The sequence below is a fragment of the Chiloscyllium plagiosum genome, chromosome 4, assembly GCF_004010195.1.
Source record: "Chiloscyllium plagiosum isolate BGI_BamShark_2017 chromosome 4, ASM401019v2, whole genome shotgun sequence".
In the NCBI taxonomy this organism is placed as follows: Eukaryota; Metazoa; Chordata; class Chondrichthyes; order Orectolobiformes; family Hemiscylliidae; genus Chiloscyllium; species Chiloscyllium plagiosum.
The window spans coordinates 47,226,013-47,240,321 of NC_057713.1; the positions used below are offsets into that span (position 1 = coordinate 47,226,013).

The 14,309-nt window shown below is 37.5% G+C and overlaps 1 protein-coding gene across 1 annotated transcript; it reads right to left on the reverse strand.

The window, feature by feature from the left end:
• Positions 1 to 303: 303 nt before the first annotated feature.
• On the reverse strand, positions 304 to 14,067 carry LOC122549026 (transcription factor E2F5-like). Its single transcript, XM_043688158.1, has 6 exons — positions 14,052 to 14,067; positions 12,829 to 12,893; positions 9,468 to 9,732; positions 8,533 to 8,742; positions 5,995 to 6,039; positions 304 to 2,537 (listed from the first exon to the last, which is right to left on the reverse strand). Exons 3-6 carry the CDS (start codon positions 9,598 to 9,600, stop codon positions 2,422 to 2,424), a joined length of 504 nt encoding a protein of 167 aa, XP_043544093.1. The 5' UTR covers positions 9,601 to 9,732; positions 12,829 to 12,893; positions 14,052 to 14,067; the 3' UTR covers positions 304 to 2,421.
• Positions 14,068 to 14,309: the final 242 nt, after the last annotated feature.

Below are 14,309 nucleotides of genomic sequence, written 5' to 3' on the forward strand. Positions count from 1 at the left end.
CTCCCAACATTCAGTATATTCTGAAACAAAACTAAAGTTCATGAATACAGAACAATACTCAATAACCTATGCACCCCTGAAATTAACTTTGGATTGATTCTTTCTTTCTGCATTATCACCAAGGCAACTTGTTCATATGATCAGTTACCAGAAGCAGGTGACTATTTAGAAATAATGCTTCAGGAAAAAGTTTTTAAAGAGACCATCAACCAAACATGAAATAGGTCTCTTGCAAAAGAAAAGCACATTGGCCATCATAGATGCCTAATGTTCTACCATGTCATCTTTGAAAATCCTGCTCAAACTGTTCACAGAGATCAAGTATAGTTTATTATTTGAGCGCACACAGTAGATTCTGAAGTTCTTCATGGTTTGCCTTGTTTGTGCTGTGGCGGGGGGTTCAGCACGGTCAGATTTTCTCACCACCAGCACACAAGGATGTCAGATATTAAGCAGGGCTTGGAACCATTGATGATTGATTTCAGGGTATCATGGATTATCTGCATTGATTATATTTCTTGAATGGTGTCCAAGTGTTTTGTGTGGCTACTCACTACCCACACAGAGGAGTAGTATTCTGCTGTACAGCACATAAAATTAAAGCTGGCAAAATAAGAGCTGGTGTCAGGTTTTTTCCACTTCATGCTTACTTTTATAAAAGCAAAATACTACTGGTGTAGAAAAGCTGAAACAAACGCAGAACATTGGATAAATTCAGCAAGTCTGGCAGCATCTGCGGTGAGAGAAACAAGTTAACGTTTTGAGTCCAGTATAACTTTTCTTCTGAACTGAAGAACCTGAAATATTAACTCCATTTCACTCCTCACACATGCTCTCAACAGCCAAATATTTCCACAATTCTCTGTTTATCTTTCAGATTTTCAGAACCATATTATTTTGTTTTGTAATACAATATCCACTTTACAAATTCCCAGAACTCCAGCTTTGAGCAATGCATATGGTAGCCTGCATAGTGTAGTCACCTGGTATTCAAAGCTAGCAAGGTGCAGCAAAAAAAAAAATGCCACAAGGTACATTTGATAGAAGTAACTTTAGAAGGTATTTGTGGTTCCTTTTGGTTAAATTAACCTAAAAGCAAAAATACAGACCAAGGAGAAATTACATTGAATGGTGATAAGAAATCTGGACCTTTTGCACAACCTAGTAAATGACTACAACAGCCAGAAAACAAAATTTCCATAATAAAATTCCATTGCTGTAACTGCAAGAAATAGGATAAATAGGAAATCTTTAATTTACCAGACTTAATTAAATAAAGACTGCAGAAGCAGAGATATGACACTTTAATCTTTTGTGCCTTTTTTAGAAAAAACAACAGCTTTGGTCAATATAAAAACTGAATTACAAAGAATTTCTTTGTTGTAATTCTACATGACAGGTGGTCCCAGGGAAAATGTCAACCTCTTATACAAAACACATTCTGTAAACACTTCATGAGATATACAAGGTAGTCTGGCCCAAGTAAACATTGAACTAACTGAACCATCCAAGTTGTGTCACAATCCATTTGAACACTGAACAGTTAGAGAAGGCAGGATATATTTTAAGTTGTTTGCCTAATAAGCAACAAGCTACCGAAAATTAAACAACTCATTGACTGTACATTTGCTGTAATCTGCACTGTGATTATCACACTAGTGTGCATTCTACTTGTCCAGATGCTTACTAGACATTAGCATATCATGTAAGATTACTGATGGGTATTTCATGCTGGCCTTGCAGCAATGCCCACAACCCTTGAAATAAAAGAAGTGAAAAATGTTATAGTTGCATTAACATCAAGTGTTTTGGCCAGGTTCTACTATTAGGCACAGTTCCTCCACATATTACCTTCAACATAGAACTATGTGAACTGGCAGAATTATGGTGAAACTGGACTAAAAAGACCACGTGTTTATAAGAACAAACATCTTTACTGGTCAACAAACAGCACATCAGGAGACTACTTGTTCAGTTCTAAACTGAGATAGACTTTCCTGTACATTATAAAGACAAAAAAAAACACTCTCCTAAAGTGCAAGAACCAAAAGGCACTTAAAAGTGTGCAGTATATAAAAATAATCAAATTTCCCTGCTACCCTATTAAAAAAGGCAGTTGAAAAGTCATTAGTGAAGTAAAATCTTTTTTGCAACATGAGATTATGCCATGGCAGTATCACATTCAACTGCAGGAAAAAAAATTGTTTGCTACATGGCAGTACGAAGAAACAAACTGAACAATTCTATAAAATAGATGTCCATGCAGGACTTAAACACGTAAAGGACACAAGTTCAGAAACCTTAAACTTTTGTCTTGACCATAATGCTGTAGTGAACTTCACAAATAGAAACAAAGTAGTTCATGAAGGCTGAACAGGTGGTCCAGAGGTAGATTCAATATCTTGGGATGGCGATCACAATTTAAAACTGGCAATTTAAAATCTGCACGTCAAAAAGATCACAGACACCTTCATTTTCATCCAGGTTGAAACTGTATTCATCAACTGGCGGAGGAGAAAGTCGAAGGAGGGGAAAGACTGCAGGATAAACAGACCATGTTATTTGGGGAAACTGAAACAAAACGCCAGTCACCAGATTCAAGCATTTACTTTTCTTTCCCCTTTGCCATGAATTATCTCCTCTTTGTTGGAAACATGTGGTTGCTCCTCACTTCTTTGTTGAGGATTTCATTAAATATAGTTTGGCGAAATAGTTTTTTCATTTGGGTGAGCTTCAGCAGGGTGCACAATTGTATGAACTAAATTCTGTTCTCAACTAAGTCATAAAGGTGCTCTTCCAGTCCAATTTTAACTCACTTACCTTAGCCCGTATTCCTATTTGTGCACAGACAAAAATCCAAGGTTTCCATGGCTCTTTTATTAAAAGGGTATTTTATTCCAGATTGTACAACTAAGATCTGGATTGGACAAACTCACCGAGCATCAGTTTAAGAACAACTGGCTTTTTGACTCAAAGCTCATTCTACTAATAACCTGCACTCTACAATTATGGCATAGAGTCATTGAGTCCTATAGCAGGGAGACAGGCCATGTGGCAACCAAACATCCATCCACGTTAACCTCACTTCCCTGAACTTGGCACATATCCTTCTAATCCTTTCCTATCCATGTATTTGTCAAACCTTTCAAATTTTGCTAATGTACCTCCTCAACCACTTCTGCTGGCTGCTCATTCCATATGCATACCACCCTCTGTATAAAAACGTTACCCCTCAGATTCCCTTTTATTCTTTCTCCTCTAACCTTAAACTGATGCCTTCTAGTCCTCGATTTTCCAACCCTGGGAAAAAGACTGAGTACATTTCACTCTATCTATGCTTCTCATCATCTTATACCCTTCTATAGTATCACTCCTCAGTCACCTACACTCTAAAGGTAAAAGTCTTAGCTTGTCCAACCTCTCCCTATAGCTCAGATCATTGAATCCAGACAACATTTCTTCTGTAAATTTCTTCTGCATTCTTTCTAATTTAATAAGATCCTTCCTATAACAAGGTGACCTAAACTGAATACAATACTCCAAGTGCTGCCTCACTGACATCCTGTATAACTGCAATATAACTTCCCAAGTTCTATATTCAATGCCCTGATAAAGGCCAGTGTACCTAAAGCCTTCTTCAGTGCCCTGTCTACCTGGGACTCCACTTTCAGTAAATTGTGAACCTGAACTCCAAGGTCCCTCCGTTCCACTACACTCCTTAAGGTCCTACCATTCACCCTAAAACTCCTACTTTGATTTGACTTTCCAAACTGCAAAACCTCACACTTATCTATATTAAACTCTATTTGCCATTTCTTGGCCCACTTCCCCAGCTGATCAAGGTCCTGTTGCAATTTCTGATAACCTGCCTCTCTGCCCATGATACCGCCTATTTTAGTGTTATCAGCAAACTTTCTAATTATGCCTTGTACATTCTCATTCAAATCATTGATATCGATAACAAACAGTAATGGGCCCAGCACCGATCCCTGAGGCACTCCACTAGTCACAGGCGTCCAGTCTGACAAGCATCCTTCCACTATTACCCTCTGCTTCCCACCATCAAGCTGATTTTGTATCCAATTTGTCAGCTTGTCCTGGATTCCATGCAATCTAACCTTTCAGAGCAGCCTTCCATGTAGAACCTTATCAAAGGCCTTACTGAAATTCATATAGACTACATCTACTGTTCTGCCCTCATCAACCTTCCTGGTCACTTCATCAAAGAACTTTAATAAATTTGTGAGACATGATATCCCACTCACAAAGCCAAGCTGACTACTCCTAATCAAACCCTGTCTTTCCAAATGCATATATATCTTAACTCTCTGAATCTCAAGTAAATTATCCACCACAGGTGGTAAATTAACTGGTCTATAATTCCCAGACTTTTCATTGCAGCTCTTCTTGAATAATGGCACAATATTTGCTAACCTCCAGTCTTCCAGGACCTCACCCGTGGCTAATGATGATGCAAAAATATCAGCCAGGGCATCTCCCTTCACTCTGAACGTCTCATTTTTTGGCTGCCATCACTCTATCTGGCTAACTGTTACAAACATTTGTCACACTGAGGACAGAGTTTTGCTCAATATTACGTGGCTTAGGTGGTTGCACCCTCACTTCCATCTGAAGATTATGGATTAGTAGAACTGTAAAGCAGAAAAGTAATGTTAAATATGTGTACAGCAGCTTGATGAGATCATACTTGGAAAACTCTGAACATTTCAGGTCTCCATATTACATAAAACAAAATATGGAGGCACTGCAAAGATTCATTAGGATTATGCTAGAACAGAGCATATATACTGATGAGCAAGTCCGAAAAGGGTAGAATTGTCTTCTCTAGAAAAGAGAAGGCTGAGGAATGATCTTATAAGAGGTCTTTAAGATTACAAAAGGATTTGGCAGGATAATTCGAAGGTACGAGTGCAAGTGCAGGTATGAAGCTACAGAAAAACAATGTTCCCTTTATAATGAGCCCACCTTAAGGAAACTGCACAATGCAACACACTGGGCACACTCCAAGAACAAAATTAGATGTGTGCAAAACGAAATATGTGCAAAAGAGACCAGAGTTAGGGGCTACATCTATAATAGAGTCACTCAAATTTAACAATGAATACAGGGAAATATGTTTACCCCAAAATAATAAGAATTAGAACTCACTAATAGAAGGACTATTTGAGCGTTTGACTAGAAGAGATGAATTTAAGGAAAATCCAAAGAAACACACAAGGAAAAGAAAATAATTTAAATGAAGTAGGGTAACAGAAAGCTTGTCTGAAGCATAAACACCAACATGGATACAATCGGTTAAAATGTCTATTTCCATGCTAAACATTGTGTCCACTAGAGTTGAAGACACACACCATGGAAAGAGACCCTTTGGTCCAACCAGTCCATGCTGACCAGATATCGTAAGCTCAACCAGTCCCATTTGCCTGTGTTTGGTAGATAAGATGAATAACCATGGTCTTTTCCAGGGGTAGAGGAGACCAAACTAGAGGGCATTGGTTTAAGGTGAGGGGGAAAAGATTCAAAAGGAATCAGAGGGGCAACTTTTTCCACACAGAGGGGAATGTATGTATGGAATGAGCTGTCAGAGAAAGTCGTAGGGGCAGGTACAATTACATTATCTAAAAGACATTTGGCCATGAATAGGAAAGCTTTAGAGGGATATGGCATAAATTGAAATTCTTAAAACAAATACCTTTGTGCTTTTGTTTGTTGGATTGTAATGTTGCTTCTTCTGTCAAGGATGTTGGATAGAATGATGGCTTACATACAATAGCAAGATTCATTTGATCAAAATGTCTTAAATGTTACACATTTTTTGTGCTATATGTTTCACCATATGGATCAATAGAAAAATTGTCATTCACCTGGAAATTATATTTCTGTCAAAGACTCAGCAAGTTTCTACTTGTGGGAGATACAACGGTCTTCTGAAAAAAATAAAAAATGCAAATTTTACAGCAACATATAACTTACCATCTGATGATATAAATTCATCCATAATGTCTCCATCAATTGTTCCTGAAATTTAAAACATACAGGTCATTAAAAAAAAATTGAATATCATGCAACCAGACGTTTCCAAAAGATTGCAAAATTATTTGGCTAAAATGTTACCTGGGTTTGTCTAATTCCAGGTTCCACCCCTGCTTGACAAGATGCATTCATGCCTGATTTTTAACTGAGAAGCCAATTATCGTTCAGAGAGAACATTCACCATTCAGCTAAAGATTGGCAGATGGGTACTGAAAATTGGGAGGGGAATGGGGGTAAAACAGAGAGATGGCCTCAAGTTGGAGGTGCTGTACTTAAAAAAGCCTTGCAACTTAAAAATGATCACAGGTACTAGACTGCCCATATGAAGCTGAAGCCTCTCTCAAAGTCATGTGGTCATTTGGCTGTGAATGGGGTGATGGGAGAAATCATTAAGAAACCGTGCCATCTCTTTTCTCTGGCTAAGTTAACAGGACACTTAATTCAGCCAAATGACTAACTGCTGTCATTCTATCCCCAGGTAAGCCTCCTACTTGGGACAGGAGTGTGGCAACAAATCAGCATGTTAGCCAGTGGAGGGAAGTCCACCCTCCTCTGAAGCTGAAAATTCAGCTTGTTTCAAATTATCAAAGGAATTTTTCCCTCACATACACTTTATTCTTAAATTTGGTAAAGATAATTTATTCAAAAGTGCAAATTTAATGCTGCATAAAGTGCAATACAGATTAGTTTCTTCCAATATGGGTTAGCAGGTTGTCTCATGACAGGTTATATTTACAATGTTTATAAATTGATTCATTCATAAAAGTTGGCAGAGCCCAAGGAATGTCTGCATGGGGAAGAACAATAATATCAGGTTATGGTTAATGTTATCTTCATGTCTATAACAGTCAACGTGTACATCAGGTACAGTCCCAAAAACAAAAACTTGCCAGGATTAAATGTGCAGGGAGTTGTGCACTTCTTTTCAGGCAATGAAGGTATACTCATCATTTCAACTAATTGTGTTAGGTTATCTTTTGTTGTTGCTATTGCACCGACATCCAAATACATGTAACTGACTTGCATCTTGATAACAGGTAGCATAAAGAGAATTTTCTTTAGCATCTGATGTTATTTGTTCAAATGCAAAAATAGTTGGGTTACACATATTTAATGATATCAATTATACTTGAATGTAGTGAATGGAGCCCTTCTTTTCATAATATTAAGAGCGGGAAAGGTAAGGAACTCTTTTTATGCTCAGGCAAACAAGTTTCAGAGAATTTTAGATGGGGATCCAATTCCTGGAATCAGCCAGATGGACTAAAGTAGCTTTGCAAATAGTCTCAGGACTAATGTAAAATGTGTGGGCTAACACTTAACTGATCAAAGTTGTTTTGATTTTCAAATCAATTAAGAATTAATAATTTGCAATTTACAAACAGTGGATTCCATAAGCTTTTAATAATTGAACAAAAATGAACACATCGTATTCTACTTCAATCCTGTATTCTCCCACAAATGTGTGAACTTCACACTATTAACTACTTGTCTAGTTATAGTTTACATATTGATGAAAAGTGTTAATCCTTGAAATAAAATGGCCCAGCAAGTTTTCAAATTATTGGGAGCACTAATACGTCACCCTTGAAACACAACAAGAGTCTCAGTTCCTAATGCCAGAGGTTATCTAATATTTAACATGCTGAACTCACAAGTGAAAGGAATACTTGCTTGGTTTGGACAGCTAAACAGTTCTGTGAACAGTTCAACATCATTCAGGATACAGCAGATTATTTGATCAATGCACCGACTTGTGTATACAACTCTATCTCCTCCATGCTGTAGTTGCTGAAAGTACTAAGTACAGTACTTAGACTGTACTTAGTACTTCCTGAAGAAGGGCCTGTGCCCGAAACGTCGAATCTCCTGTTCCCTGGATGCTGCCTGACCTGCTGTGCTGTTCCAGCAATAAAGTTTCAACTTAGACTGTGTCAACTAATCCAAGGAGGGCAAAAGCACTGTCATAGGAACACTACTACCAAATTATTGATGCTAGTCAATACTTTATGAGTTTGTTTAACACATGTCCCAACTCAAATATAGCAACTATACTGGTTGCTTCAAACGTGATACCAACTATCTTAACTAATCAGTTATTTTTCAGATGTCACATTAAAGTAAACAAAACAGCAATCACCAGAGGCAAAGAACCCAAACAAAAGTGACAGCACTAGCCCATGCTTTCACAGACAATAATATCTCTGAAGATAGCATACAATGCAAATCAGAAAGAAAAATATTTTATTTTAGCAACAAAGACCTAGCTCCAAAAGATATACATTAGTGTTGAGGACACATTTTAATTTTCGCAGCCCAAAGTGACAATTTTAAAATTGTACCATTAGTTTGACTGATACTTTAGACCAAAATAAATTAAACAAACCTGAAAAACAAGAATAAAAGTGGAATCAGAAAAGAAAATGTGGCTGTTTGCACTACATAAAATCAATAGTCTTTATCTTAGATTTTCCTTACCACTTGAATCTTCTGTTTTGATTTGGTCATATGAAGTTGGAGGATGTTTGAGAATGCTCCCAACGTCTAAAGGAAGCAGTGATTGTAATCCGTTCTGTTCCCGAATGTTCTGTAGTGATTCAGTTGTCAACCCTTTGTAAATTTCTGGTGTATCTCTCATGTTTGAGTAAGAGACATCTGATCCAATACCAGATAGCTGCTGGCCACAATCTGATTTTAAAATAGTTATAACATTTAAAATCAATACATGGCAACGGTCATTGTCTAATTATTCCTTACAAGGAAAGGACAAATGAAGAAAATAGTAGCTCTATAGCAAGGCAAATCAAGATCCAAGATTTTTCAAGGAATATTACTTTATGCAACGTGAAATAGTTCCAATGGACTGTTGGTCCATTAATATATTTATATATAATAAATTTATGACAAAAAATAATGAGTATGAGAATGTTTAGTAGCTCAAACTTAAACTTGATTTCACCTTCCTAGTTGAATTTTATATTGTCACATGTAATCCTTAGATTAGATTAGATTAGATTCCCCACAGTGCGGAAACAGGCCCTTTGGCCCAACAAGTCCACAACGATCCTCTGAAGAATGACCCACCCACACCCCTTTTCCCCCTGACTAATGCACCTAACACTATGGGCAAATTAGCATGGCCAATTCACCTAACTTGCACATCTTTGGAGTGTGGGAGGAAACCAGAGGACCCAGAGGAAACCCACACAGACATAGGGAGAACGTGCAAACTCCACACAGACAGTCACCCGATGTTGGAATCGAACCTGGGACCCTGGTGCTGTGAGGTAGCAGTGCTAACCACTGAGCCACCGTGCCGCCCTATAATCTGTGGATATGTAATTTTACGCAAGACCAGGCATCTTTTGTGCATAACCTACGTAAATGTAAGTCACTAATTCCCCACAACTCACCAGAAGACTGTTTGGGTAAGGGTACCTGAACAAGGTACGGTTCCTTTAGGGAGAAAACTCGGTCTGAAAGAAGTGGAGTTGAAGTTGGTTTTTCTGGTAATGATGGTATTGCAAGCTCTTGTTGCAATTGCATTAGGTCATCTGGTGGTGGAACTGGAAACACTACAGGCTTTGAACAGTTGGACTCCTTATTAATAAGTAGAACATGAATAGGTCCTGACTGACTCTTCAAATTAATCTGGTACTTTTTTTGTCCATTTGGTCCCTTTTATTGAGAAGAGAAAACAAACATTTAAAAATTCCAATGGTTAATACTGAACTTCTTAATTCCACTTTATACACTAAATATTCCTAACAACAAGATTGCAAGCAACTCAGACGTTTGTGCTCGTGAATCATGCTCACTGACCTTGACCTTGATTACCCAAACCTAGAGCCAGCCATAAACAAGAGTGCTTCCCCTTAAACACCATATTAAATGAAAAGATCACCCTTCTTCCAGAATCCAATATTATCATCCTCTCTTTAATCTGTTCTGATCTGATTTCTGATAATATCCTCAGCTGATCCCAGCCCCCTTGATCCCTGGATTTGATAATTTCAGAACTCAGAGGGGGCTCAATTACCAGGAGTGCTGTTGTGACTACAAGTGGGCAGATTGTGCATTCCTGCTTATTAACTGGCTGTTACACCTTGCTGGTTCTTTAACAATGTAGAAATATCTTTGGGCTTCACCATTTAGAGGACAGACCACAGTCTCTTCTCACCCAGTTCTACCATTGCCCCATTCCCACTCTTTCACCCACAAAGGACCTTGTTTATTCTTGTTCATTACTAAATAAGAATATAAGTTCAAACAATCACCTGTTTTTCTCTTTACAGTTTCTGGTGGGATTGCTATATATTTTAAGCATTTTTTAAAACTGAAATACCAGAAATAAATGTATTTTTTATTTTATAGCTGATTCAAACTATATACAATTATCTAACCATCAAGTTCATTAGTTGGGTATCATAAACAGACTCTTCATTTAAACTACACGTTTACCTCAAGCAGTAGACACAGAATTTCATTATTGCCATTTATAAAATCTAAACTACACCATCCCAACATCTAAGTATTTCAAGAGTTAACACAGACATGGGCATCACTTTCTTCTCAAATTATAAGAATGCACTGGTCAAACCCAAAGAACATCTCTTTAATTCTCAGGATAAGTGACATTATTAGATCATGCATTTTCATGACAACCAGAAGTACTTTTCAACTGAATTCAAAATAACACATGCACTTTCTTTTTGCTCTGACACGAGTCCAACTTGTCTATTTCTACTTAAGACTAATTGAAAAAGCTTGTAGCTTTACATGTGACACATTTGCTACAGGAGATGCGGGAAAGCACTTGACCACGGTGATGGGGGGTGTGGGGGGGGGGGGGGGGGCATTTGTTCAGAAGAATGGGGGACATCTGTTCTTAGTGTCAATTGATCAGTGTAAATAAGGTGATAACATTTATTTACTTGGGGAATGTGTGGAGTACTTCCTTCTCATCCTGGGGGCTGGAAGATTGCACATATTTCACAGTTGGATGTCAGATAACTACAATTCTGGTTATATTGAAAACTCTTAACAAAACTCATTCTCAATAGGAAAAGAACTTGTAATTTAATAAGCTGAGTGGAATATGCACGTAATAGAACAGTCCTGATACACTTTCATATATACCACACTGAGCAGATTTGAATTTATGAAACTCAGCTCCCTCATTTTGACTGTTCTGGAATGTGAATGCCTCATTACTCTTACAGGCTAGGAAAACATGAAGGCTGAAACTGACATAGTAAGGAAGTTGGAAGATGTTCATGTGTGAGTGTGAGAGAGAAAACATTCTTCTGTAAATTACATCCACTGACCAAAGGGTTCAAGGGACACAGAGAGAGAGAGAGAGAGACAGACAGACAGGACGGTAGCTGGTGGAAAGATTAAATCTTTGTGGTCTAATTTGAGTGAACACTAGCTTGTCATGGATTGAATGTTTGTGTGTTGCTCCCTCGAGCTCGAGATCTGGGAATGTTATGAATTTAATTTGCATTCTGGGAAACTAAGATGATTTTAAAAGAAAAAGCCATTTTGTAGGACAATATACTGGACATGTTCGCTGAGCAAGGTTACCTCATGACCTTTCCCACATAGTTAGACTAGTCCTCGTTATGATGTACTGTTAAAAGGGAAGGTTATCTAGCCAAAGCAAATGACCATTTGGCCTGGCTGGACCAAGGCTTCCCACTTTGATGTGCATGTAGCTTAATTAGTCAAGCATACTTAGACCTGTCAATGAGTTTCTCTTCCTCTGCAAACTTTTGCTATTTTATTGCTGCTTATCTGATTAAGGACATGTGGCATTTTTGTAATTTTAAAAGCAATTCCTGTATCAAGACAGCTTGTTTGCAGCAATAAGGGGAGTAGCCTGAGAGCACTCTTAGGGGTAAGAGCTAGCGCCGCTACTTTGCTAATGGTTTTAGAACCTTAGCTTAAGCCTGGTTTGTAAGTATCAATGTTATAGTGTAACATTGATGTCATTGGTAAATAAAGGTAATAATTTTAACTAAACTATCTGTAAAAGTTTCATATTCCAGATTACCACAGAATACGATCTCTGGGAAGAACCAAGAGAGGTTTACAGGTCGAGTCCATCAGGGATTCTCTGAGCCTTCTTGAATAGGTACTTGAACATAACCTCCCCATCGCTCACAATACTTCCAAGTTTTGCATCCACAAATTTTGCACGATTAGCCAAGTCTAGATTATTAATCTAAATCACAAAGAACAGCAGTTTTCACTGACCCATGGAGACCTTCACTCTAATCCTTCTCCAGTCTGAAAATCAACTGCTTACTAGTGCCATTTCCTGTTACTCATGAAATTTTGCATCAATTTTAATCACAAGTCTATTGTCCAACACTTTATCACACCTTTTGGAAATCCATCAACAGCCTTATCTTGATCGACCCTTTGTTATGTCATTAAAAAGATAAGCAATTAACTAAACACAATTTGTTATTAACAAATTAATGCTGCCTTTCCTTGACTGACTTTCATTTGTCCACACAACAGTTAAGTTTGCCCTGAATTACTGTCTATAAAAAGCTTTCCCATTATGGAGGATAAACTGACTGGCCTGAAGTTGCCGAACCTAAATTTAAACCTTTACAGCAAAGTTAACTTAACTGTGTACTCATTAAAATGTGTATTATAAAGTGCAAAAATTCATGCCTTCATCTCGATATCATAACGTTAATGCAAAATCACAAGAATAAGCAAGCTAATCATAAAAAGAAGTGCGTGCAGGGTACAACATACCAGTTCAGGAATTGGAACTTCCAGTTGTGTGCCAGATGGGGCCTGGATAGCAAGAAGTGTATCACCTGTTATGGAAGCACTAATGAGTTAGAAAACAAAGTTCCGTGGTTCAAACAAATATTTATCATAATTCTATAAATGGACTGAGACCAAAATATACACTTTAAAAACAACAACTTCAAATATTAATTCTCAATGTTTCTTCTGACAACCAAAACATTCAATTGGTCTCAATCATTTTTAAACATTACATTGCAACATCTTGACTCAGTGTATTAATTTGAAGGTGATATGAGAGATATAAAGAAATTCAAAAGAGAATTTCAAAAGAAAGTCAAATACTAAATTTCCTGCAGGCCATTGAAATCGTTAATATCTCATACCAGGCCACTTTTTCTTCGCTTTAAACTTTTAGACACTTCTGACATAGAACTGGAATCAACCTCTACTCATACTTCTAATAAACAGAAAACAGCAATGTGGTCTTCCACTCAATCATGGTAAGCAACATGAGTTAAATTCCTCAGGCTGCTAATGCAAGTATAGTAACACAGAAAAAAAGTGTTCCATTACTTTCTAGCAGAAGATATCATGAAACCTACACAACAACGTTCAAGTTGCAGCCCTAGGCAATACCATTAGAGCCATTTAGAAAATCTAAACCACACCATCTCAACAACTAGACATTTCAAGAGTTAACATAAATATGGGTGTCACTTTCTTTCTAAAATTATAATGATGTGGAGATGCCAGTGTTGGACTAGGGTGGACAGAAGTCACACGACACCAGGTTATAGTCCAACGGGTGTATTTGAAATCACAAGCTTTCAGAGGTCAGCTCCTTCACCTGTTGGTGAAGGAAGCTGAATAACCTACTGGACTGTAACCTGCTGTCAGGTGACTTTTAATCAAACTATAATAATTCTGTTCTCTTTCTCAAATTAATTCTTCCTAATTTGTCAATAATCTATATAATTTATAGGGAACATGCATTTAATGTTGTTAAATTGTTCTCAAACCTCCACACTATGAACCTTTATGACCCAGGAAGACAATGAAAACCACGGCACTAATAGAATTTTGCATTTCTATGTTTTACATGATTCAATGTTCCAAGATGCTTCATTGGAATATTTTCAAACAAAACAGAGGCCTGGCAACACAAGTAGCTATTAGTGTCAAGGATACAAAGCTTGATAAAAGTATTATGTTTTAAGGAATACCTTGAAGGAGAAAGAGAAGTGCTCAGGTTTTGGAATGGAATGCAAGAATGTAGGGGCTTGGCAGCTAAACACATGGTCACCAGAGGGGTAGTGTTTAAAACTAAGGATGCTAAAAAAAAAACAGAATTGAAGGAGTTCACATCTCAAAGTTGCATGCCTCAATTACAAGATTAGAGCTGATGAGGTCAAGTAGAGATCTAAAGACACAAAAGAGAATTTTAAAATTACAGAGCTGCTACACAAGCAATCAATGGGTAT